At 53.4% G+C, this 27,232-nt stretch overlaps 1 protein-coding gene across 11 annotated transcripts in view; it reads right to left on the bottom strand.

Moving 5' to 3' along the window:
* KIAA1671 (KIAA1671 ortholog) overlaps positions 1-27,232 on the bottom strand; it is a 185,991-nt gene that overhangs the window by 85,382 nt on the left and 73,377 nt on the right. For 8 of the 11 annotated variants that reach the window (XR_012325233.1, XR_012325234.1, XR_012325232.1 and 5 more), the window contains exon 6: positions 26,322-26,447. The exons of 2 other annotated variants lie outside the window; for them this stretch is intronic. Coding sequence is in view for 6 of the 9 variants with exons in the window: in XM_073790254.1 (XP_073646355.1) it covers positions 26,322-26,447 (126 nt within the window). In the remaining 3 variants the exon portion in view is untranslated. Of the gene's footprint in view, positions 1-7,862; positions 8,210-26,321; positions 26,448-27,232 lie in introns of those variants that run through there. One more of the 11 variants, XM_073790256.1, reaches the window with a different exon arrangement.

Below are 27,232 nucleotides of genomic sequence, written 5' to 3'. Positions count from 1 at the left end.
TTCCTACCTCAGAATTTCTACATAAAGCACCATGTTTTCCTTGATGAGAACCTACTGTATAGCACAGGCAGCTCTACTCAGTGCTCTGTGGTGACCTAAATGGGAAGGCAATCCCAAAATGAGGAAGTATACGTACACATACAGATGATTCACTTTGCTGTACAGCAGAAACTAACACAACGTTGTAAAGCAACTATACTCCAATAAAAATTAAAAAAACAAAACAAAACAAAAAAACCCAAACCCCACCAGGTTTTCTTAAAAAGCAAGCAAAGAGTTTTCAGCCTTCTCATCCATGCACTATTCCACCCTTGAGGAAATACTTACATTGTGTTCTTCTGGCTCCAAACAAAGACACCTCAAACCTCCCACCGCTTCCAGAATTCCAGGCCTCCACACATGCTGGTCCCGCCACCTAAATGCCCTGCCCCCACGCCCCCCCCCGCACCCCCATCCTACTCAGGCTTTAAGAGCCAGCTCGGGGCCCAGCCCAGAGAAGGCACTCAATACACGCGCACAGCACAGCAAGCCAACTTTGAGACGAGCCGATGACTGCATGCCACAGGTGAAGACGCTGGGCCGGGAAAGGGGCAGTGACCAGCACAAGCAAGGTCTCACGGCCAGGACCACAGCCCAGCAGCCCAGCGTCCTGGCTCCCCACTCGGTGACGCTGTCCCACTAGCCCAGGCTGCCTCCCCCCTCCCCCGTTCTGCCTCGAGGATGGAAACCATGTGTTCATTCAGTTCGAAACTCCCAAAGCCACGTGCCTTTTCAGCTCTGGAAAATCCGTTTGCCCACCAGGGACAAGAGTGGGTGGCAGAGCGGGCACCAGTCTGCATCAAGCTTTTCATCCCTCCATTGCTGATGGACTGAGGCCAGATTTGCTACCAAAAAAATAGACGCAGATTCTCTGCAAGGACCAACATCCTGGGATTTAGCAAAATTTGGCAAAATCTGCTCCATCGTTTACACTCCGTACTATACCCCACCCTCTTCATATTGGATTTTCCAGCTGAAATAACTGCAGGTCAGGGGCTGGCCTTGGCCTGGCTTATCCCACCGAGGCTGATCTTGGTGGCAACGCCATTTCTGTGACTCCCTAGCCTTCGCTGGCCTTAGGATTCAGGCGGCAGGAGACCTGAGGGGCAGAGGGAGACCATAGGCTCCAGCGGGGGAAAAACCCTGCCCTAGAAACCCAGTTCTGAGGCCTCCCCTCTATGCGACTTTGGACAAGTTAGGTTTCCTTGCTGTCCCCATCTGTAAAATGGAGATAATCAGAGCGCCTGCCTCTCTGGAGAGGGTTACACATGCTCAGGTGTGGAAATGGGGTAGCCCGGCACTTGCTTTAAAAAGGCAGCCGCTCAAGTGATTTGTTAGAACGGGAGTGCCCTCTAGCGTCTCCATCTGGAAATCATTCTTCCAGTGAGCCCCCCAGCCCACTTCTCGTATCAAGTCAGTTTGGATAATTCCCTTGGGAAGGAATTAAAAAGATAACGGCCCCCATTTATTTAGTGCCTATGATGTGCCAGGTGCTCCCCACACTGGTCTCCACAATGAGATGCTGACATAATCCCCATTTGAGAAAGGGGGATTACTCATCCCCAGGTGAAAAAACTGAGGCTCAGACAGGAAGCCACCTGCTCAAGGCCACACTGCAGGGAAGCCTGAATTCGAACCCAGGTCTGTCTGACCCCAAAGCTCCATTCTTTACTGGATCCCTAGAATTGGGAGATTGTGCACAGTCAAAAGCCTTAAGGAGAATCCAGCCCAATACTTCACTACACCAACAGAGAAACTGGGGTCCAGAGAGGGCAGGCAATTGCCTCAGGGTCACACAACAAGTACACCCCAGACTCCTGGCTCCCGGGAGTGTTTTGCCCTCATTCCCACCCCTCCAGAGCTTCTACCTTGCATTTATCATTCCTTTTGGCAGTCATAGGACTGGCATGTCCCTTCTAATGGCTCTAATCCCTGGAATGTCTGAAACCCAACAATGGCTCCTTTGGGACAGCAAGGGCTGCCAGCCTGAGAGACCTCCGTCTGAGAGTAGGGAACGCTGTTCACTTCAGCCCATCAGCGTGAAATATCTCAGGGGCTAAAGAATCTTCCGGCATGGGCTTGGCATTTTCCTTCTCCTCGGAGGTCCTTTCAAATTTCCACCAAAGCATCTCAACAACCTTCAGACATGGGCAGGTCAGGAATTACCTTCCGTTATACAAACAGGGAGAGAGAGGCTGGGGAAAGGATGGGGAATGTCTAACAGACGTTTCAAACTCTACAAGTCAAAGCCAAACCCTGATCTGCCCCCAGGACCCTCTCCCTCTGCAGTTTTCCTAACGGACGCCAGCGGCAGCTCCATCCTTCCCTTCGCCAGCCCCCAAATCCTCAGTGTCTATGTGACTCTCTCACCCACACCCAATCCATCAGCGAATCCCGTGGCTCGACCTTCAGAGCAGATCCAGAATCTGTCCACTTCTCACCACCTCCCTGGTCTGAGGCACCGTCATCTCCCACCTGGACAACTGCAGAGACTCCTCGCTGGTCTCCCTGATTCTGCCTTTGTCTGTTCAAAACCCAAGTCAGACTGTGTCCCTCCCACTCCAAGCGAACACCCTCCACTGCTCCGTCCCCTTCAGAGCACAAGGCAAAGCTTTCCGAGTGGCTACCAGGCCCTACATGACCTTGACAACTCCCATCCCCTCGCTCACTCTCTGCTGCAGCCACACTGGCCTCCTCCTGGTTCCACAGAACTGCCTATGCACACATGGACCTCAGGGCCTTTGCACTGGCTGCTGCCTCTTCCTGCAACCTCCCTGGGCCTACTCCCTCCCCTCTTCCAAAGTCTCGGTTCCAGTGTCACCTTCTCGGGGCATGCCCACCCATCCAAGCCCTCCTGAGCTTCTCTCCCAGCCGCCCGGACTCCTGACATACCATACAGTGCTCCTGTAAACAAACGCCCATTGTTTACTGCCTGAACCCCCCACTGGAACGTTAGTCCCCGAGGCAAGGATATTTGACCGTCTGGTTCATGGATTATCTCAAACACTGAGAGCAGGCCCTGCCACAGGCTTATAATTGAATTGAATTAAATTGAGGACCCATTAGCTGTCTATACCGGCATCAGCTGCTAACACTTATCCAGGACCGACTGTGCCCTGGGCTTGTTGGCATTGCCTCACTGAGTCCTCAAGACCTCCCACGAGGGAGATGTTATTATCATTCCCACTCTACAGACAGCAAAACTGACTTTCTGAGAGGCTAGGAGATTTACCTGAAGCTCTCCACTCCATTAGCAAGCTGCTCGGTGGGGACTGGACCAAGACCCCAGTTCTCTGCCCTGCAACTGGGTTTACAAGGCACCCGGGGCTCAAGTCTCATGACACAAGCTGCCTGTGGCCCAAGCCTCAGCCCTGGCTCCAACAGCACAAAAATAGCCAGTTCTCCTATTTCAGCCACAGACGTTGCAAAGCCAGACCGGACCCTTAGCACAGGGTGAGACCGCCAAGATCTGAGACTCAGGAGCTGGTAGTAAAAATAACGGCAGTAGCAATGGCAATAGTGGACAGGTGTGTGCGGAATGCCAGGCGCCCCGATAAAGCCCGCAGCCATCCAGTCCCCACTACGCCTTGCACACGCTGTGTCTACGAGCACCTACTATGCACCGCGCCTGGGGCTGGGTGAAGATGGGCGTCCTTCCTGCCTGAGGGAAGCCGCATGCCACAACCAAGCACAATAGCTTTGGTGCCAGACTTCCCGAGGTCAAACCCCAGCTCTGCCCCTTGCCAGCCGGTCCCTATCAGGTGGGCACTCAACCCCCTGGAGCTCCAGGCTTCACATCTGTAAAATAACAATACCCGGCTCTCGGGGCTGTTGGGAGGATTAACCGCAATGCCACACGTGCAAGGGTTTGGAGGGTGAGAGAGGAATGCACGTCACTGTCTCATGACTGGTATTATTATTGCTGGAGGTGATGACAGGCTGAGTGAGGGACAAAGCTGAGTAACCAGGCAACAAGGAGGCCCTGGGGAGAGAACGGCCAGTCTAACCACATTTAGACATTTGGACATTTTTCCACCAAAAAAAACCAAATCTGGCCATGGAGTCGAAGGCAGGGAGATGAAGCTCGGCAGCCCCCAGGGAAGACAAGGTGGGTTCCCTGTCACTGCGCGGAGACGGGGCCACCGGACCACGGGCCCTGGGAAGGAGGTGTCTGCAAGGGGCGGAAAGGGACCCGCCACCCACAGCACAGGGCTCCGCCCTTGGGCTTGGTCTCCTCCTCACACGGCCTCTCCTGAAGAAGCTGTCAGAAGTGACACTGGCAACCCTCTTAGCTGCGGGTGACATGGAGTCAAGGAAGGTGCCAGCCAGGAGTCAGCGCTCAGGCTCTCTGGGCTGGCGGGACAGGCAGCCTCTGGGGAGCCAGGGAAAGTCTGGGGGGGTGTCTCCCATTCTATCAGAGCCCTCCCGCCATCCCCAAGCAAGAACATCCAGATGGTGAGTGCTCCTCCGCGTCCAGCCCTGTGCCAAGGATGCTAACGCCCCTTGTCTTAGCGAATTCTCAGCACAATCCACGTACAGATGGGGAAACTGAGGCTCAGCGAGGCAATGTGACTTGCTGTTGGTGGAGCTGGGATTCTAAGCCGGGGCTCTCCCCTCCAGAGCCCAGCTCGGCCCAGTGCAACATCTTTCTATAATCCTCCACTTTGCAAAAGTTGATACAGGTCGAAGGATTTCCTGTAGGCCGGCAAGTCACCTCAACCCGTGGGCCTCAGTTTCCCCATCTGAGAAACAGGAAGATCAGACTCAATGAAGTAGCTGAAATGTCATAAGGGAGACCCGCACTCAGATACAGGCTCTGACACCTCCTAGCTGGGGAGGCCTTCAGCGAGCAGCTTAACCTCTCTGAGCCTCAGGTTCCCGGACTGCAAAACGGGGATAATGATGAGACCCACACACAAGGTTCTGGTTTCTCGTGAGGATGAGACAACCACGAAAGGCACGGGCCCCGAACGCTGGGAGCGCTCAGCAGGAATGGCGGTGGTGACGGTGGCCGTTGTTGTTATTATTATTGTTGCAATTGGCAACCACAAGCAACTGACTTGCTGCTAGCGCCCCAGCAAGGCCACCAGCCTTGGGACAGTCTGGCTGGGTTATCTCAGCAACAAAGGAGATTAAGTAACTCAAAACAGCCATGGCAGGGGTAGCCACCAGCTACAGTTACTAATGATTTAAAGCAGAAACTTAATCTCCCTCCCCCACTTCCCAGCTGATGCTAGGCAGTGACTGGGCTTGATGGTGGGGGCAGCGCCCCTCCCCCCCCAGAACAGAACTGCAGCTCTGTGGGGGATGCGGGCCAGCAACAGGAGACCACCGACACCCCACCGACAAACGACCAACTCTGCAGAAACCTGCTGCAGCCCACGCTCGGCCCCAATTCTAAGAAGCTGACTTAGGAAAGAACCTGAAAAGTGAATAGAGATTTAAGGCTGGGAATGACCATCACTAAATTGTGCGTGCAGTGAGTGCCTGGGAGTAACCCTGGTGTCCAACCGTGGGCGAACGGCTGATACATCAAGGCTGACGACAGATGCGGGTAGTTAGCGGTCCCTAAGCAACACGTTTACAGAGGGCTTCCAGATGTGGACAGATGTTCCCTTATTAGTGGCACATGAAGTTGAGACGTGCATACTCTACACTCGTTCGTTCACTGCGATGGATGAAATTTAGAGGCAAAATACGACGTGGACCCCGTGTTGGATCCTGGAACAGAGAAAGGACACGGGTGGATAATCTGGTGAAATCTGAATCAAGCAGGCTTTCTCAGCCTTGGTGCGACTGCTGTTGGGAACGGGTCACTGTTGGTGGTGGCTGTTTGGGGGGTGGGAGACTGCCCTGTGCATTGTACCATCTTTAGTAGCATCCCTGACCTCCACCCGCAAGATGCCACCATCACCCCCCGCCCCAGCTGCAACAATCAAAGAATGTCACCAGACATTGCCAAGTGTCCCCTGAAGGTCATCCCTGGATGAGAACCACTGGAATGAAGCCTAGAGTTTAGTTACCAGTACTGCACCAATGTTAATTTCTTACGTCGGACAATATACTGCGGTTGTTACAGTAAGATGCTAGGCGAAGCGTATACAGGGACTCCCCCAACCATCTCTGCCACTTTTCTGTAAATCTAAAAGTATTCCAAAATTTTGAAACATTATGAAGAGGTGACATGGAGCAGAAAACTGAGAGCAGTGAGTGGCCCAGGAGGATGGAGTGATGGGTGAATGTATATTCTGTGCTACCTGAGTCTACAGCAGGGATGGGGAGGGCTACCCCCCGCCCATCAGGGCCCTTACAATAATCGATGCTTAGCTGGTCACTCTCCATCTGACGTGGCCTCCTGGGAAAGAGGAAGAGCTCACGTGGTTGGTTTCCCTGGCAACCAGCCCCCACCCTTACTCAGGTGCAGGCCAAAAGTCATCTCATTAACATAAACTCATGTGTGAATATCTAGACACCTTTATCACTTTGGAAACACCAAGGGTTTTAGGAGCCCTGTGCCAGAGACAGGAACAAAAACCAAATATGTATTTCTTACTATAAATCAAAATATCACAGCCTCCCTAACACTGAAGCCCAGCGCCTGTGTGTCCAGCACATCAAGGTCATGAGGCCCCAGTGGGCAGCAGAATCCCCAAATACAAATGATCATGGGCGGCTTAATTTCTTTCTCACGCTCTTCAATATCTTCCAAGTTTTCTACCACGCCCATAAATTATTTTTGTAATTAAAAAAAAATAAACCAGTTAATGTTCCCTTATGTTTACAGTACGATAATAATGAAAAGTCAGTCATCAAAGGAGAAGGACTCGGCGGGGGTGAGGGGTGTCTCCTGTTTTTCAACTGCTGCAGGGGACTTGGGCTGGGGTGGGGAGCGGCTGAAGGACAATGTTTCCTAAAGTTGTATTTTTAGGAGCTCCGGAAAATTCCCTGGGTGACTCGGCATTTGAAGTATTTGCAAACATTCAGCAGGGGGAAAAATAATATTTCCCAAGTCTTACTTTCTTGGGCATTCTCAGCTGGGTGGCAAATGTTCTGGAAAACTCTGAGACCCACCTGTGACGATTCCCTGCTAAGCCCCTCTGTTCACGGAGCCCTGATGAATGTCACATAACCCACCATCATCTACTGCCCACCCCTTAGTTTCACAGATGAGGAAACAGAGGCCCAGAGAGGGGAAGCAACTTGCCTGTGGACACACAGCAGATCAATCTCAGAGTCAAAACAAGATTTGAAAAGCACTTTATACCCCACAAAGCACTTCCACGTGGGTTCCCTGTTTTTGGCATTTTGCCAAAAAAAGTTTGGAGTTTTTTTTTTTTTCCTCTGTTATATAGATGAGAGGCCGCAATGGGAGGGTTCCAACTTTCTACTTTTGCTTAGTAAGTTCACTGAAAGAAAAACAAAATCTATTCTTTCCAACTCATAAAAGATGAGACATTTTTACGTGCACACAAAGGCAAGTAGGATGTAATTTCAGAGTAAAGAACAGTCCGGTAAATCAAAGAAACGTCGATTTCTGGAAAGATCACTAACGCTCCCCTTGTTTTTCCTGTTTTTCCGAGGACGGGAGGGGTGGCCGCCGTGCCCACTGATCCACCCTGGGCAGGACCTCGTCCTCTTATATGAGTCCCCTCTGCCTCCCAAATCAAACCCCATCCCTTTCCCAACACCCCCTCCTCCTTGAAACAACCACCATTTCTTAAAGAAAACAGAGCCACTGCTGACCAGACAGAGCCAGGAAGCAAAGCTGGCAGGAGTCGGGAGGAGAAGAAAAAGGAGATACGGGTCCGGACGGCCGCACTCACCCACAGGTACCGCAAGAGCTTCAACAAGCTGGGGCAGTAATAATACTCCATTTCTGGCGCCTGGGGGTTATGCCGCCTGCACTGTGCACGCTTCCAGTCTCCCTCTGGAGGGGGCGGCTCTTCCCGCTCCGCTTGTCACACCAGGAGTCAAGTTCAAGGTGGCATGAATCATTCAGGGGCCGGCTGGTGGCCAGGGGACTGGCAGGATGGCCCCGCCAAGGGCACGGGGAAGCTGCCGCTCAGGCCCCGGGGCCCCGCCTGGAGCATCTCCAGTGGCTCTTCCAGGGGGGCGGGCCCAGGGGTGGCCCCTCCCTAATCTAGCTGAGTGGTCTGGACCCTGCACCCTCCTGGGGGTGCTCTGGGCCTGGGGGTTTTCCGCTGAGTGGTGGGAAGAGCAAGGATGAAGCCCCAGAACTGAGTGTGTGCGTGTGTGTGAGCGTGTCATGTGAGGACAAGTTCCTCCCCAAAACCACACACCGAGGGGGAGCCCTCCCCACCTCAAATCCTTCCATATAAAGGAAATAAATCAACTCAGGATCCCATCGGCTCACACAGCCCCTCCCAGCTCAGTCAAGTTCCTTCTGACTCAGTTAAGCTTCTGAGCAGCCCTGGAAGGAGGCCCTGGTTGTCCCCATTTTACAGAGGGGGAAAAGGGAGGCCCAGAGAGGGATAGGGACTTGGTCGAGGTCACACAGAGAGGTGGAAACTGAGCCAAGGCTGGAACCCAGGCCTCCCAACCAGTCCTGGGTTCTGTCCGCTCCCGAGGGCGGGAGGCCCAGGGTGCGAGCGGGGGATGCTGAGGAAGGGAGAGACCGGCTCCCAGAGTCACCATCTGCCAGCTGGGGTTGGGGGGAGGGTGGTGGGAACAGGGGGAGCATCCTTCTCAGAAATTAAAAATGCGAATTGTAGCACACCCAAGGCTGACCCAAGGTGACCTTTCTTGGGAACTTCCTTCGAAAGAGTGTGATCTTGGCAAGTCACCCCGCCTTCCTGAGCCTCAGTTACCTCTTCTGTAAAATGGGACGGAGTATCCCTGTGTTTCAGGGTTTTCTGCTTCGGATGAGGCAGAATAATACCAAAGCATCTCGTTTAGTCCTCACGGTGCTTCCCTGGGGGAAACATTATCTTCTCCACGGGCTACACGAGGAGGCTGGAGCTCGAGAGCAAAGGCAGCTGCCGAGGTGAGCGGCAGGGCAGCCGCAGAGCCCCGGCTCCACAGCACCTCCGTCAGGTCAGCTCGCCTGAACCGGAACCGGACTGGCGCACGGCGAGCGCCCGCACGAGAGCCCAGGCGGGGGCTGGCGCAGAGGCACCCCCGGCCCCAGGGACCACGTGCACCGTACACATCAGACCCACAACCCCGGGGCAGAGCGGCTGACAGGAAGCCCCCGAGGACACCAGCGGGGAGCCGAGCTCAGCGGCGGAGGAAGCCGCGGCGTGAACTTCAGAGCTCTTCAGAAGCAGGCCCATGGCCCCTCCGACTCGGCGCCCCACATCTGGCAGGCGAGGGGTCCCCGCCGCTCACTGCCCAACGGACAGCCAGTTGGGGGCCGGCCCCAGCTGATGGCGCAGGTGGAGGTGCAGCCTGGCCCCTGCCCTCTGACTGCTTGGCTGATGGCCCAGCTGGAAAGTGGGGTCCTGCTCGCTGAGGCGCTCACAGAAGAGCGGGAGGTGGCCCTAGCTGAGCCTGCCTGTCCTAGGGAGCAACCGTCCACCACCAGGAACGCGGAGGCTGCTGACGGCCAGCTGCTGTGCCTCCCATAGGCCTGACGGGGATGGACGGAGAGAGAAATGGGCTAGAAGAGGCAGAGAGGATGACAGAGATCGGGGGAAGGGGCTCGGTCACTGAGGGGGATGGAGACACACACACACAGGCGGGAAAAGAGATGAACCCGAAGAAAGTCAGAGACCGCGAGGAGACAAAGAGAGCAGGGCAGTGGGGTGCGAGCAGGGAAGGGGGTGGGGTGGAGGCAGAAAGACAGGAGACAGGGCAGGGGTGCGAAGGATAAAAAGAAAAGTGAACAAGTCAGACCTGGCAAGTCCCAGGTGGAGACAGAGCTGAGCCCCCACGAGGCGGGTGGGGGTGGGCAGGCACCAGTGATGGAGACCCCCATCCCCAACCCGCTCAAAGTCCCACTTTCTCAGCCTGGAGGAGGCCACAGTCACCAGGTCACACTCACAGGAGCAGGGGGCCCCCTGCTGCACCTCCACTCCAGGCCCAAAGCGACCCCTACCTAGTCAGGGCTATCGCCTTCTGATCAGCTGGGCTGGTCCCACCCTGCCCTGTAGGACCCTTCTCACCTGGCCAGGGGAACCGCCTGCACGCACAATGGTGACCAAGGCACCCCCCCACGCACCCTGGATGCCTCCCCTGGCTCCCCATCCCTCCCACCCCAGACCCCTGTTCACCTTTTACCACCTGACCCCACACCTGCCCCACCCTAATCGGGTGCACCAGGCGACCGCAGGGCCTTTGCTCATGCTGTTCCTCCCTGTAGCGGATGGGATGGTGGCCCCCCCCAAAAGGTACGTCCGCCCAGAACCTGTAAATGTGACTTTATCTGGAAAAAGGTCTTTGCAGATGTAATTATTAATAAATTAAGGATCTTGAGATGAGACTATTCTGGGTTACCCTGGATGGCCCTAAATCCAGCAAGTGTCCAGAAGAGAAGACGCAACCTCCAGGGAGGATGCCACATGAGGACGGAGGCAGAGACTGGAGGGGTATGGCCACAAGCTAGAGAACGCCTCGGGCCCCCAAAGCGGGAAGAGGCAAGGAAGCATCCTCCCCTAGAATCCCTGGAGGGATCATGGCCCTGCCGACACCTTAACTTCAGGCTCTGGCCTCCAGAACGGAGAAGGAATAAGTATCTGCTGTTTCGGAGCCACAAAGCACATGGTGATTCCTTACGGCAGCCCTGAAAACAAACACACGCCCCCTCCTCTCCACCTAGTTCGCGCCTATTCATGCCGGGGTCTCTGGAGTAAGAGCTAACCATCCAGCAGCCTCCAGCAGCCTCCAGCCCAGGCTCAGGGCGGCCCCCAGACACAGGGCCCCACGACGCCACTTCTGGAGGAACATTCTGCATCCTGGTGATTCCTCCTTCCATCCCTCCTCGAAGGTCAGTTCCCCAGGGGCCCCCACCCTGGTCAGCCTGGCTCCCCACGTCCCAAGATGACACCCGGCCACAGTAGGTCCTCGGGAGATCCTTATTAATGTCCTTCATTAATTCCAGAAAAGACTGAACGTACAAGCAACCACGCCGACCTACTGAGAGGGCTTAGCCTTGAGCAGAAATCTCTCGCCTATAAAAATGATGGGAGGCTGTTAAAAATCAACATCTGCGTTCACGAAGGAAAACAGGGGTGAAAACTGGTAGCCCCCAGGAGTGACTCTGTTTGTGTCAGGTTTTTTGGGGGAGCGGGGGGCAGGGGGAGGTAGGCACACTATTTTGTTTTATTTGAACGAGTTGCAACGGTGGGCAGCAATGCAGATTTCCGTCGTCCCTAGAAAAGAAGGCTGGCCTGGCCCAAGGGTCTGCATTCCTGCATGAGGACACGGGCCACTGGCCCTGCCACATTCCCTGCACCCCAGCCTCGGCTGGGCTTTCAGTGACCTTAGCCGTACAGCCTCCACGTACCATCACAGTGACACCCATTCCTCAACCATGTATGGACCCTCAGCCTCCCAGCCTTTGCTCAGGCAGGGCCCTCCGCCGGGAATGCCCTTTCTATTTGTGGAAATGCAACCATCGCTCAAGGCCAGTGCAAGCAGCATGTCCGCAGGAAGCCCTCTGAGCGAGCAAGCCTGAGTCACTGGGCCTCCTCTTCGAGTATATGAAGGTGCTTCTCGTGATGAGAGCCTGTCCTCCCCGCAGGGCTGTGAGCTCCCCACAGGCGAGGAGGTCCCAGGGACTGGCACGCAGCCCAGCACTCAGGTGCTCTGTAACCGCTTCCTGAAAGGCAGAGGGTTCCCAATTCTCCTGCGGACAAGGAGTTCACTGCTAGATCTGGGAATCCATGACACACAAAAGGCAGACCTACTGTGTGACGGCGGCTCCGCAGCCACCAAAAGGGCCCCACAGAAGCCATACACATGCCCCCGTCTTCCAGGAGCTGACAATCCCCTAAAGGGTTAGGGCACAGACAGAGACCCAGGGAGGGGATGGCTAGTCTCACAGAGGCAGCCGGAGTGCAGGGAAAGGGTGTGGATGCTGGAGGCCGACTGCCTGGGTTCGAATCCTCGTCCCAGCATGAGACAGCTTTGATATCGGGCTGGTTGTTTAACATCTCTGTGCCCCAGCTCTATGTAAAATAGGGATGACGACAGTGCCTGTCCCACCAGGTCGCTGGGAGGAGGAAATGAACAAATATGTGTAATAAACTGCTCAGAGCATGGAGCTCTCAGTCAGGACTCAAATCACCTTGGCCATGACCGACTAGTGGTGTATCAAATTCAGCTGCCCTGGATGGCAGGGCAACAAGGAGGGGTCCAAGCTGGGGCCAGCCCTGCAGGATGGGGGGTTATCTACCCCAAACAAGGCACTCTGAGCCCATCCCACCAGGGCACGGCCAACCCACAGGGCGTTATCAACTGTAGGACGTTGGAAATCACTTAAAACACACCCCCGAAGAAAAAACAAACCAGAACATTTTTCATCTGCTTTCGCCCAGCCTGACCCCTGGGTTCTCTCCACCGTGAGGAGAGGCAGACAGGGAAGGGAGGGACAGGGAAGACACCAGCACTGAGAGGGGGCCAGGCCAACACAAAAGGCGGAAGCACTCTGGCTGCACCGAAACCACCGTGCTCAGGGAGAGAAACCAGGGGGGAAGACCTCATGGTGGGAAACGTCCAGAGAAGGCACAAGGATGGACACAGAAGTAGGTCGGTGGCTGCCGGGGCCTAATGGGTACGGGGTTTCTTAATGTGGTGACGAGAAGGTTCTGGTATTAGGCAGTGGTGATGGTTGTGCAACTTTGTAAATTTACTGAAAATGATTACATTGTACGCTTAAAAAACGAGTGAATTTTATAAGACGTAGATTCTACCTCAGTAGGCTTTTGGAGAAGGAGGAGAAGAAAGAAGAAAGAGGAGGCAGCTTGCGAAGGACGCAGGGAGGTGGGCGGCGGCGGCAGGAAGAGCCCCAGGCGGGCGTGTGCAGGGCCGCGTGCACCCAGACCCCAGCCAGAGAGCTCTCCCTGCTAACTCAGTGAGCCCTGCTTGAGTACCTACAATGATGCTACTGTGCTGGGGCACGAAGCTGCCAGGAGCAGGGATTTGCACTCAGATGGGCCTGGGTTCGAATCCTAGCTCTGATCCTGCCAAATGGCGTCGTCCTGGACAACCTGCTTCTCCTCTCTGTGCCTCGGTTCCTTCTGATGTCAGACGAGGTCGGTGAAAAAGATAACAACGACCACAACGGCAACAATAATAATTTCTTCCCTCACAGGGCAGCTGGGGGATGAGGTGAGGTGAGGTCAGAAGAGCGCCTAGCAGATTTCAAGTACTCGCTCACTGAAAGCCTTGAGGATGAAGTGTGAGGTGGTGGGGACATCGAGTGAGAATGACGGAGACCAGGTACTTGCCCTCTGGGAGCTCAGGGTCTACAGGAGGGAAGCACTTGGAAATAAATTATGGCACTGGAGGCTGAAGGGCCTGGAGTGCACAGGAAAGGGTGCAACCCAGGAGGGCTTCTTAGAGGAAGTGGCATGGAGCCGAGGCTTGAGATACGACCAAACGTTTCTCTTCTCAGGAGACCCTGTCTTCAAGTAGAAGATTTAGCATCTCTGGAAATACATCTTCTTAGGTCAGAAGTGCCATTTCCATATTCATGGGGCTCTCATTATGGGCTACCCACCCCCTGCACACATACACCCCCCCACCACACACACACCTCTTTTAGAAATAAAACTTTGGGGCAACTTTTTTTTCCCCAAAAAATAATTTATTCAAAAGAGAAACAATAGCAGTGAAAACAAACTGGGGTGGCCAGGGCTGTGAGGGCTGCAGATGAATGTCCCAACTTCAGCCCAGCAGCCCTGACTGGCTTGCAAAATCGAAACTGACAAGAGACCTGATGGGGACCCAAGCTGAGTGACACGTGCTCCAAAATCAGTGACAAGCGTTAAAATAAAAATCTAAATGGCCGTGGAAGACTTGGCTTTTTCGGGTTTAGAATGAAGACCCTAGTGCAAAAGGGGTTAAAAACTCCTAATAAAGCAAAATGTTGAAAGCATTTCGATCGCCCCCATCCTGCCCTCTGGTGGTCACTTGTGAACACTGCATCAGGAAGCTGGTGCTTTCCTTTAATCTGGGAGGAGGACGGGTCGGGGAGAGAACAGAAACTGTAGCAAGACCCCCGCTGGAGGACACTCAGGGCATTTCTGATGCCCCTTGAAGGTGGAGGCTTCCAAGAGTCTGACATCCCTGGACCCAGCCCGCCGGTGGCACCTGCCCACTTTCCCAAGCCTCTGTTTCCCCATGAACTGTGGCAAAGAGTCAGCGAGATCGTATGTGAATCGAGACTGCCAATACCGCCTGTGTTAACTGAAGGTGGCTGGGTGTGGTTAAAAAAATTTTTTTTCTCCAATGTATAAAAACAGTGAGATTTCACAATGAGATCAAATCCCCGTCATCAGTTCTGCTTGGAACATCGGGTGGTCCAGCCACTCTGGGCAGGACCACCCTGGGAGGGCCCCCGCCCTCTACCCTGTTTGTCATTCAATTCCCATCCCTGCCTGGCCTGGCTTCTGAGGGTAGCCCCCGATACAGGATCTCGAGGGACAGCGCCCACAAATGTGGATTCAGAAGCCCCGAATGCATCTATCTGAAGCCGGCACTTAGGGATCACCAGGTCAGGGGGTTTCTGAGGTGGAAGGAATGGGGGCCTCGGAGCGCTGTCCCACCCCCCTGACTAAATTCTCTGCGTCGCTCCAAGCCCTCCTCTCTGCTCAGTGACAAGGCCACCCTGCGAGCACAGGGGTCCCCTCCCAGGAGTGTGGCGAGGACAGCAAATCTCTGTCGCACAGGCAAAGAGGTCAAGCCCCCCGGCCACTGCTCAGGCTGAGCCCTCTGCCTGGGCTGCCCTTCCTGCCTCTCCCTACCTGGCTGACTTCTACACACCACCAAGACCCAGTTTCACTGCACCTCGAGCCCTCCTGGCTTCCCCACAACCAAGCCAAGGGTGTCGGAGCACTGTTCCTCTCGCCGGGCCGGTTAGCTGTGCACATGCCTATCCGTCCTCCCTGCTCGGCTGCTGACCCAGCCTCTGGTTCACTTGCTCACTCATTCATTCAACATGGCGCTGAACAAAGGAGTCAGGAGCCCGGAAATCCCGCAATTCTTGTTTGCGGTAGGGAGACAGGAGATCAGGAACCAAATAAATAGTAAGTGCAGACAGAGGTTAGAAGAGGGAAGAAATGAAACCGGTACAAGGGGACTGTAAAAATGAGGGGAGTGCCAAAAAGTGGAGACACACCAAATGTCCATCAGTTGACACACAGCCAATCAAAGTGTGGTAAGTTGACATGACAGAGTACTATCTAGCCGTAAAAAGGAACGGAGTATCCATCCATGGCCCGGATGGACCTAGAAAACATAAAGTCAGGAGGGAATCTGGAGGACAGCAAACAGCCTGTGCTAAGGACCTGGGTGGAAACACACCCGCATGTGAAGGGAACATTCTGGAGGCCAGTGTGGCTTGAGTGGGGTAAGTGGAGATTGAGTGCTGGGAGCAGAGGTCACGTGGGTGGCCAGGGGCCAAACCACACACAGTCCTTTAGGCCGTTTGTACCCACGAACTGGAGCCTGAGTGTGATGGGATTTTATCCTCCAGGAACCGATGTGAACCTGGCTTCTCTCCAGCGTGCGGTAGGTGCTCAGCAAACGTTTCTGGAATGAACTCCGAACTCTGCCTGGGCCCTGGACCACTAAGTCCAACTTGGCAATTTACCAATGTCTTTCTCATCCACTCATGACAGCCTGTGAGGGGCATGGAGTGGGCTTCACCCCATTTCACAGATGAGGGAAATAAAGCTCAGCAAGGTGTCCGAAGCCAGAGAGTGGCCGCTGAACAAGGTTATGAGAATACGGGTCAAGTGGGGCTTCTTCGGGGTTCCGCAGGCGTGTGTGTGTGTGTGTACATATACACAAGAGCGCTTGTGTGCACCCTGGAAGCAGAAATGGTGTGGCCCCAGCAACCCTGCCAGGGTGCTGTGTCTCAATCGCCTGTACAGGTGAAGCAAGTAATTGTGACTGGTAGCAGCTGAAAGTGTATGTTCATTAATGATTTACTTTCTTACCAAAAAAAAAAAGAAATGAGAGTCAAGATTATTCTAGTATTAGCACCATTCTCACGCAAGGGCACATCAACATACTTTCCCAAGGAGGTGAAACAAAAGGACGAGATCATCCTCCGCCCTCTGGGCCTCTGCTTCCTCACCTATGCAATGGCGGCAGTGTGCCATGGCACGGAACGGGTTAACACGTGGACAAGGTGAACAGGTCCCAGGATATCCTCCCAGCGCCCACAAGCTGCCCGCCCGGCCCCAGGAGGGAGGCTTTGCAAGCGGAGCAGGTGTTCAGGTCATTCACTGGCCTTTGGCCTCCGCGGGTGGCAGGCACCTGGCTGGGGGTCCTCCGTGGCCTCAGTGCCCAGGAACCCACAGAGCCCCGGGAGTTCCAGTGGCACAACTGAAACAGAATTCAGCCCAGCAGGACTCCCCTGTCCTCACAAAACGCCCTCACCCCTCCCCGGCTGCAAGGGGTGAGTCCATAGGCCAAGAATCAATCCAGGTGTTGCGATTCCTTTGCTGTGTGCCCTTGGGCCAGTCGCCTCCCCTCTCTGAGCCTCGAGTTCAGCATCTCCAAAATGGGCATCTTCCTAGCACCTCAGGATACAGTGGGGTCACTCAGGGGGAAAATGCCAGGAGATGGCCCTCAACAAAGTGTAAGGGCCCAGGCCTCAGGTTCCTCATCTACAACATGGGGACAACCTCTTGGGGTTTGAGAGGATTCAATGGGATAGTGGAATAACGTTTGTACAGCACTCAGCGCAGGGACTGTCATGTAGAAACTCAATATATGAGATACAGTCATGGTAATAACAGCAAACACTTAAAAAACACCTACTAGGTGTCAACCACTGTTCACAGTGCCTTCTGACATTAATTCATCTAAACTCAGTTCATTTCTAACAAGTTGGCTCTATTATTATCCCTTTTTTACAGATGGGCAAACAGAGGCACAGAGATATTAACCCACACAAGGTCACATGGCTGAGAAGTAGCAGAGTTAAGATCCAAACCCAGGCTCTCTGGCTTAAGATACATATTACACTTCAACTAAAAAATTATTTTTGGTATGCATATTATAACACAAATTTAAAAATTATTTTCTATGCAACAAAAGAAAAAGTAGTAGATAAATTAGATGTAATCAAAATTGAAAACCTTCATGCATCAAAGAGCACTACTAAGAGAATGAAAAAACAATCCACAGAATGGGAGAAAATATTTGCAGATCACGTATCTAATGAGAGACGAATAGCCAGGATATACATATGTGTGTGTGTGTGTGTGTGTGTATATATATATATATATATATATATATATATATATATATGTATATGTATATGTATGTATATATATGTATATGTATGTGTATATATATATATACACACATCAATCCGATTCAAAAATGGGCAAAGATACACAACTAGCCAAGAAGCACAAGAAAAGATATTCAATATTATTAGTCGTTAGGGGAATGCAAATCAAATCCACGAGGAGACACCACTTCACACCCATTAGGATAGATGGTATTTTTTTTAAAAACACAGAAAATGACAAGTGTTGGTGAAGATGTGGAGAAATTAGAACCCTTGTGCATTATTGCTGGTGACAATGTAAATTGGTGAAGCCACTGTGGTGAACCCTCAAAAAGTTAAACGTAGAATTACCGTATTTTTTTGAGCAATTCCACTCACCGGTATAGACTCAAAATAATGGATAGCAGGGACTCAGACAGATACTTGCACACCAATGTTACTAGTAGCATTATTCACAATAGTCAAAAGGTGGACACAACCCAAGTGTCCATCCACAGAAGAACGGACAAACAAAATGTGTTCTGTACATACGAGGGAATATTTTTCAGCCATAAAAAGGAGTGGAGTGCTGACACGTGCTACACCACAGACAAATAAATAAATAAAACAAGCCAAACACAAAAGGATACACACTGTATGATTCCATTTATATGAAGTACCCAGAAAGGGCAAATTCATAGAGACAGAAAGTGGAGTAGAGGTTCCCGGGGGCTGTGGGAGTCGGGGAGTGGGGAGTTAGTGTTTCACGGCACAGACAGACTTTCTGTTCGGGATGGTGAGAAAAGCTCTGCAGATGGATGGTGGTGATGGTTACAAAACACCGAGAACTTATATAATGACATACATTATTATAAATGTATAGTAAAGCTTAAAATGGTTATGTGTATTTAACCACAGTAATTTTTTTTTTAATCGTCTTGCCCAAACTGTTCCAACATCCTAACCAGTCTCCGAGCTTCCAGTTTACCCTCTCCAACCCTTCTCTGCAATGCCACTAGAGGGCGCTCCAGGCCGCACCGCTGACCTTCTCTAACCCTGGTCCTAACTTCCCTTGGCTCCTCCACGCCTCTGGCCAGCGAACACCAGGCCCCTTATTCTAACCCTGAAGGCTCATCCCCACCACTCCCCAGGTAACCCCCTCGAAGCTCCTGGAAAACCCCACATTGTCCCACCCAACACCAGAGTATTAGCTCCAGGAGAGCAGGAACCACGTCTTGTTCACTGCTGTACCTGATGGGCCCAAAACAGCACATAACACATAGTAGGTACTCATGCATTTCTGTTGAACGAAAGAGTGAGTGACTAAATCAACAAATAACTAGTTTGTACCATCCTGGCTTTACAGTCTAGGAATGTGAGCAATTTGAGGACAAGTTAGCTTGTTCATCTTTGGTATCTGTAAAGCTTTGCATGAATTAATAACTGGGTGGAGGATGGATGGATGGGTAGGTAGATGTCTGGGAGGGTAGATGAGTGAGTGGGTGGAGAGAGAACTGGGTAAATGAATAAATACAAAATCTTCCCAATACAAAATCTCAGGCACAACTGGTTATTTGCTTTTTTTTTTGCGGTACGCAGGCCTCTCACTGTTGTGGCCTCTCCCGTTGCGGAGCACAGGCTCCGGACGCGCAGGCTCAGCGGCCATGGCTCACGGGCCCAGCCACTCCGCGGCATGTGGGATCTTCCCGGACCGGGGCACGAACCCGTGTCCCCTGCATCGGCAGGCGGACTCTCAACCACTGCGCCACCAGGGAAGCCCTGGTCATTTGCATTTTAAGACCTAGGAAATTAAAACTTTCTGGTCTGGCTGGTTTTAATCCAGAAAAGGAACTTTAATCAGCTGAGATACAAATTACTCCATTCTTCTCCAGCCCTTTGGACTCAACAGTGAAAGACAAGAAGCCATTAACAAATGAAATTAGCCACCTGTCAGAGGATTCCGGGGCCTCCTAAGAGCCCAGCTCGCTGTCCAGATCCTCACCACTCAGCTCCGCGTCACGCTCCTAGAGCTGGTCCATCATTCGGACTCACCCAGGCAGAAGGAGTCACTCTGGCCACTGGGCCGGCTCCCTCCCGGCCTGTTCCTTCCACCTCAGCCTTCCTTCCCTTCCCTGAAGCCTGCTCCCCAGCAGACTGGGGGCCTTGGAGGGCGGGGACTGTGTCCTCCAATCCCTGAAGCCCAGTGCCCAGCACACATCTCACATCACAGCACACAGATGCTGGGTAGATTTTCTCTCTTGTCCTGTATCCCGGTTTGGAGGCCCCAGGCTCCCTTGACAAGGAAGCCAGACTGTACTAAACGTTGCTATTTGGTTTTTGTTGTCGTTGTTGTTTGGCTGCACCCCGCGGCTTGCAGGATCCTAGTTCCCCAACCAGAGATTGAACCCATGGCCCCTGCAGTGGAAGTGCGGAGTCCCGACCACTGGACCACCACGGAATTCCCGACAATGCTATCTGAACGACCAATGGCCATTTCCAACGTGGCCAACTTCCAGCATGGAACACTGACTTTTCCAGACCCTCTTGCTGCTAGCAGTGGCCGTGTGACCCATTACTGCCCTCTGGGAGGGTGCTCCAGGGAGAGCTGTTGCTTTCTTGCAAACTCAGCTGACATGGCCCCTCTGGCTTCCCACTTCTTCCCACCTGAAAGTGGACCGAATGGCTGGAAAAGTGACAGCCACCTTGGGACCACGAGGCACGAAGCAGGAGGGAAAGCCCAAGAGACTCTCAGAGGTGTTGACCTAAGTCAGCCGCTGCCCACCTCCAGATATCTTGCTGCATGAGGCAAATTAGGCCTTTCAATTAAGCCAGTGAGCCACGTTCCTGGTACAGTTCAGCATGACGTGGACACAGGCCCAACTTCATATGTGGGAACACCAAGCAACACAGTATGGGGAGGAGAATTCACATCCCCAGCAAATAAAAAGCTGTCATATCTTTATGTACAACTTGCTGGTGTTTTTTTTTTTTTTTTTTGCGGCATGCGGGCCTCTCACTGCTGCAGCCCCTCCCGCCGCGGAGCACAGGCTCCGGATGCGCAGGCCCAGCGGCCATGGCTCACGGGCCCAGCCGCTCCGCGGCATGCGGGATCCCCCCGGACCGGGGCACGAACCCGTGTACCCTGCATCGGCAGGCGGACTCCCAACCACTGCGTCACCAGGGAAGCCCTGTACAACTTGTTTTTTAAGCACAATCTTTGATGAGTTCTTTCTAGCAGTTCATATATGGTTTTCCATTTTGCTTTTATTTCCTTCTCTTTTGACAGCCCAGTCAACCAACTGAAATTCAAAGAGAACCTCTAACCAGGACCACTGATGTCTCCATTTTGGGGCCACATCAAGAGTTCCCTCTTATCTCAAGTTGATCGCACTCACAAGAATTACTATTCTTGTCATTAGAATTCAAAAAAATGTGCCCCCATTCTCCAGTCATTATAATAAAGTTATCAGGCTCAGAGTGGATGTATGTATATGTTTAACTGATTCACTATGCTGTACACCTGAAACTAACACAGCATTGTAAATCAATTATACGCCAATAAATTTTTTTTTAAAAAAGAGAGCAATCATAAGAAGGATAAAAATAAAGTTATCAGGTTCAAATGCTTTCCAAGCTTCAGGGATTGCCCTGGCTGATCCCTGTCCAAAGATGACAGCATGACGACAGAGTTGCCAGGAGGTGTGCCTCTGCTCAAAGCAAGAACCACTGGTTCATCAGCAGGAGGTGTGGGAAAAGTCTGAACTCAGGATTAAAACACACACGGGGGGGGGCGGGGGCGGTGTCCAGGAACGACTTCCAGGCCACCTCCTGGACCCCGCATGACACTCAGGAATAGAACACAGTTTCACACCCCCCAACCTGGCCCAAGCTGCCCCCCCACCAGGGGCAAACCACTTCTTCCCAGCCCACACCCATCTGGCAAACGCCTGCTCATCTTTGAAGACTTAAAACAATTGTCCCTCCTCTGTGAGACCTCTCCAGATGGAGAGATACACTCCCTAATTTTGGGGGGGGGCTAGGAACCATGAGCAAATTGAATGAGGGAATGCAGGTGAAGCACGCGACAGGGCGCCTGGCACACACAGTAAGGGCTCAGTGAACCGGAGCCATTAGAACCCACGGCAGGTATTTACTTACCTTCTTATCCACCTGTGTCTTATTCGTAACATGCAGATAAACATTTGTCAAAAGAAAGACTGGGGGGCTTCCCTGGTGGCACAGTGGTTGAGAATCCGGCTGCCGATACAGGGGACACGGGTTCGTGTCCCAGTCTGGGAGGATCCCACATGCCGCGGAGCGGCTGGGCCCGTGAGCCATGGACGCTGAGCCTGCGCGTCCGGAGCCTGTGCTCCGCAACGGGAGAGGCCACAACAGTGAGAGGCCCGCGTAACGCAAAAAAAAAGAAAAGAAAGACTGAACCCCCGAAATGTTCCATCTCAGCCCAACTGGGCTGGTCACTGACCCCCCGACACGCCTCTCGCTTCACCTCACCTCCATGCCTTTGCATGCGTTGTCCCTACTTCCTGAGCGCCCGCCTTCACCTAACTATGCCCTCCCGGGCCACCTCCAGGCCCGCCTGGACTGTGGACCCGAGGAAACTGAGTGAGAGACTCTCCAGGGCCCCCTCACTCAGGGCCTGGCACAGAGTAGGCCCACGAGGGGGTGAACTCGTCACTAGATGAGCCACCAAATGCTGACTGACGGGTTTGGGGATTTGGGAGAACATTCTTGAGGTTACCAGAGGCCCATCTGCCACATCGCAGGGAAGCCCCAGAGCCAGTGAATCTGTGCCTTCACGGTCACGGGAGGGGCCTCTGGGGTGAACCATGACCCAAGGTCGTGGTCCACGACTGAGTCACCGTGTTTTACGATCCCAGCACGAGTGCAAGCCAAAGGCTCACTTTACGAGGAAAAGAGGGTGTGCCCATCCACCATCACCCCTGGATGGGGGAGGGAGAAGGCTGGGCGCAGGACTAGGACCCGCCACACAGACCGGAGGTCCTAAGGACGGCCCTGAAAGGAGCGGGGGAGCAGAGAGAGCAGAGAGCACCGGCCAGGGACTCAGAACTCCAGTCCCAGCCCAGCCTGGCTGCCGTGGGACCCCCCCGGACAGAACACCTCCCCTCCCCTGTCCTCCGTTTCCTCAACGGCAAAAAAACTCCTAAGAGAGGGGACAACTTCCCGTTCCATCAGCAGCTCTTTGAGAGAATATAGAGGAAAAAAACAGCTGACAGCAAATCATAATTAACAACACAGTGGGACTTCCGTGGTGGCGCAGCGGTTAAGAATCCGCCTGACAATGCAGGGGACACGGGATCGAGCCCTGGTCCGGGAAGATCCCACATGCCGCGGAGCAACTAAGCCCGTGCGCCACAACTACTGACCCTGCGCTCTAGAGCCCGCGAGCCACAACTACTGAGCCTGTGTGTCACAACTACTGAAGCCCGCGCGCCTAGAGCCCATGCTCCACAACAAGAGAAGCCACGGCAATGAGAAGCCCGCGTACCGCAACGAAGAGCAGCCCCCGCTCCCCGCAACTAGAGAAAGCCTACGTGTAGCAACAAAGACCCAACGCAGCCAAAAATAAGTAAATTTATTTAAAAAAAAAACCCAAACAAAAACACAGTAACATTTATCAGGCAGTTACTCTCCATCAGCGCTTTATAAGCATCATCTCTTTTCAGCCCCATCTCCTACCACACGATGAGGTGGACTCAGACCTTGGGAGAGGCACTTACTGGCTCTGAGCCTCAGTTTTCCCACCTGTAAAATGGGGATAAACTAGTATCTACGCCACCCAGTAAGCACTGTGGTGGGCACTGTTATTCCTGCAATCCACCACTTTACAGCGGAAAAAAAGAGAGGCGCTGAGTGCTAAACTCACTCGTTTGCCGCCTCTATGAAGCGGCCGGGTGGAACCGGTCTGACCTCATGCTCAGGGTCTGACCAGCTGGGGGTGGGCAGGGCTCTGCAGATCAGCAGGGCATCAGCCCCAGTGCGTCCCAGGCACCCTTCGGAGGGTGGCCAACCCTATGCTGGACAAATATCACATTCTCAGCCCCGGGGATTGGTTGGCTGTCTTGTTTCCTTGTGAGCGATGCCCCAGGCACTGCAGGCCCAAGGGCAGAGAGGGGCTGGCAGAGTGGTCCCAGGCCAAAAGCACAGGCCTGAGGCAGAAGGGGCCCAGGGCTAAGGCTGGAGGCGAAACAGGCCCAGTATGCATTCCAGCTCCCCCGTTTGCTAACTGTGTGGCCTCGGGCAAGTGGCTTAACCTCTCTGAGACTCGGTTTCCTCCTCTGCAAAAGGGGATTCATATTCCCTAACATGAGTGGGGAGTGGAGACTGACAAGGCCTGGAGCACAGACTCAAAAAAGGGAGATGAACCTGAATCTCAATTGGAAGTCAACAGTACAAAGTCATCAATCAAAACAGTGACGGGAGTAATGGCGGATGGCGTTTATCCACTAGTGAGTGAATCCTCAAACGTACCACGGAGTATAAAACGCGGGACTGACCACCTCCTACCTCCAGAGGGGTAGGGGCAGCTGGCAGGGTCAAGGGCTCAGGACCCCAGGCCTCACCTGCAGGGTTGCCCTGCCTACGTCAGGCCCTCTCTCGAGGCCTCAGTTTCCCCGTTCATAATGAGAGAGTTGGACTAGGAGAGAAAAAAGGGAGACGACAGGAGGAGGGGGAGTTAGGAGGAGGAGGAGGAGGGGGCAAGGGAGGTGGAAGAGAAGGAGAGGAAAAGGAAAGCGGGAACAGTGATCCCCGCAGCCAAGGCATTAACTGGGAATTTACTCTCCTGAGGGCTGAGTGACCTCATTTACTGCTCACAAAAATACTCTGGAGGCCACTTAGGACCAGCCTCATTTTACAGAAGCAAAAACTGAGGCTCAGTGGGGTCCATCAGACCACTTGCCTGAGGTCACAGAGTGCCAGGGTCAGAACTTGAACCTACTTCTTTCAGCCTCCAGAGCCCCAATGCTGAGGTCCCCCCAGACAGGCTTTTGGAGCCATCAGAAAGTGAGCTGAACACCATCACCCCCTGGTGGCCACTACCTGGAATTGCAGGTGTCAGTCCTGAAAGCAGGGAACTGAGGTCTGGGGCCCCAGCTCTGTCTTGCTCAGGCTCAGTACCCCAACCCGTCCACCTCTGGGGGAGAGGTGATCAAGCAGGCAGTAATGGGGCAGGGGCCTTGGGGGCCAGAAGGAGGGAGCCACCTGACGACTCCATGGACAAAGGCTCCTCAGTGACAGAGGGAGAAAGGGGAGGGGCCAGCAAGCAGAGACTGTAAAAAGACAGGGTTTGAATGCTCTTCGCTCCATGGCCTTTGTCTTCTCTCTCTCTCTCTCTCTCTCTCTCACACACACACACACACACACACACACACACATACACACACACACACACACAATCAGATAAGCTGAGTCAGTGTGCCTGAGAGGGAATGGAGACAAGGGTGAGAAAGAAATCGGTGGCTGAGATCTGGACACTTGAGGAATTTTCCAGGGCTTCTCAGCCGATGTCTGAGTCCCCGCATGGGAGCTGTCACCCCCAGCCCCACAGTCAGGCCTTTTCACTCTCCCATCAGGTCTCGGCAAGAAGCCTGCCAGGGGCAGTGTCTTCACCCATTTTACAGGAGGAGACCAAGGTTTAGGTAACTGAAGTCTCTTGCCCGTGGCCATAAAGCTAGACGGAATGGACCTCAGGCTTCAATGCTGCAGAAGCCCACGTCTCAGAGACGTGAGACCGGGCACAGATAACCACTGAAATGCATGCAGCCTTGCACTCAGAATGATCTCAGGCACAGAGCTGGTGTTGCCTCATTAAAAAAGGCTTATCTCAGATGTCCCCACGTGGGGCCCAGGGCCCGAGAGGAAATGCAGAGCTCAGATCTCCCAGGATCATGGAGCAAAAGTGAAAAGAAAATAAACAGAAAAGAAAATCACGGAAATTCAGATGTGGTAAAGCCCTGGAACCCAGCTGGGGACACTGAGGCTCCAGGGAAGGGGGCTCCCCTGGGGTCCTGCCACCTCATTTACCTACTTGCTTCCACAAGTGAGGAAACAGGCTGAGAGGGAGGAAGTGCTGGCTGAGGAGATAGAGCTCAGTGACAGCCAAAAGGACACTCAAAAACAAGAATAATAACAACAATGATAATAATAATGGTAACGTAACACTTATTAAAGTGTTTACCGTGTACCTGGGACCAAGCTAAACACTTCTCGAATTATCTTATCTGAACCCCACATCAGCCCTGTGAAGTAGATGCTATTACTACCCCCATTTTACAGATGAGGAAACTGAGGCCGGGCACCCATCTGCATGCACAGCTAGGATGTGAACCCAGGCGATCCGGCTCCAGAAGCAGCTTAACTCCACCTTCCTCCTGTCTTCACCACACTGTCAATCACTGTCTGAATTACCATGTGCTGGGCCCCACGCAATCCTACTCCATCCTCCCAGCAGTGCAAAAGAAGCAGGAATCACAGCCCCGTTCTCTTGGTGAACAAACTGAGGTGCATAGAAATTAATAAAAACTGCTCAAAGAGTCTGAGAGGAGACAGTGCTGGGATTTGAACCCAGGGCGCTCGGACCCCAGCATGTGTTCTCCTCACTGCTCCACGCCAAGCAGCAGGGGCTACCCCTCCACAAGGGGCCAAAAACCCACGAGGGGAGAAGGCTTCCCCAGCAGAGCCACCAAACACCCTCCACGTCATGAACCACGGCACAGCCAGACAACACCAGGCTCCCGGACAGTCACCTGCCTGTCCCCGTCCCCTGCAGGCCCTGGGGCCAGCCTGGGACATTCCCAACTGCATCCACTCTGGCCACGCCAGCACCACTCACCACCAAGGGCCCGCTCCTCTTGTCCTTGCAGAAGCTGTGGCTTCTCCGGGGGCCCGCGGCCACAGGGATCACCTGCCAGAGCAGCGGCTCGTTGTCCTGGAGGGCAAACTCCCTCCCCGGCGGCACCTGAGGCACAGGACGCAAGAAGAGGACTTTACTGGGGCTTCCCTATTTGCAGGAAGAATATGTTACACCGAGAGAGTCCATTCTGGCCTAAAAGGGCAAAGAAGAAAATTAAAGCACCAGATGCTCCATCCCCCACCCCGCACCATCCCATGGCAGGCAGTCCACCTCAATGAACGGGGGTAATATGTAGGATCAGCAGGTCTGGGTTCAGCCCAGCCTCAGCCACTTAGTAACTGTGTGACCTCAGCTGTGTGCCTTAACCTCTCTGAGCCTTGACCATGTGGGGAAAGACCCCCTAATAATCGTCCTCAGTTCAGGGATGGACCAGCCCATGGAAAGCGTGTGACTCAGTGCTGCCACCAGGGGGCAGACGTGCGTGAGACCTGGGTGCCTGGTTGGCTTCACCTTAGTCTCCCCCATGCCTGGCATGTGGGGAGCCCTCCGTAAATGTTAGCCTGCCTCATCACTGCCACTGGCAACTTTGGTGACCTCATTTTAGACATCTTTCCATGCATCCAAACACATGTGCACATATACAGAGAAATGGTACATGAATACAACGGAGTAGGTGTGCTGGTATGAATCCTGTTATTTTTATATATAAGGGGATACAGTCACAAGCCAGTAAACACAGGACTCTAGAATGTGGATTTTACATACCTCATACTGTCCCTGCCCAGAGAGGGAAGGCGTCTGCTTAAGAACACATAGCATGAGTGAGGAGCATGGCTTGATTCCTGATCCCTTGCCTCACAGCCTCTTTTCTGATGCCTTATGAGGCTCTC

This window comes from Tursiops truncatus, chromosome 13, assembly GCF_011762595.2.
Source record: "Tursiops truncatus isolate mTurTru1 chromosome 13, mTurTru1.mat.Y, whole genome shotgun sequence".
Classification (NCBI taxonomy): domain Eukaryota; kingdom Metazoa; phylum Chordata; class Mammalia; order Artiodactyla; family Delphinidae; genus Tursiops; species Tursiops truncatus.
This window is presented reverse-complemented; position numbering and strand designations above follow the sequence as displayed.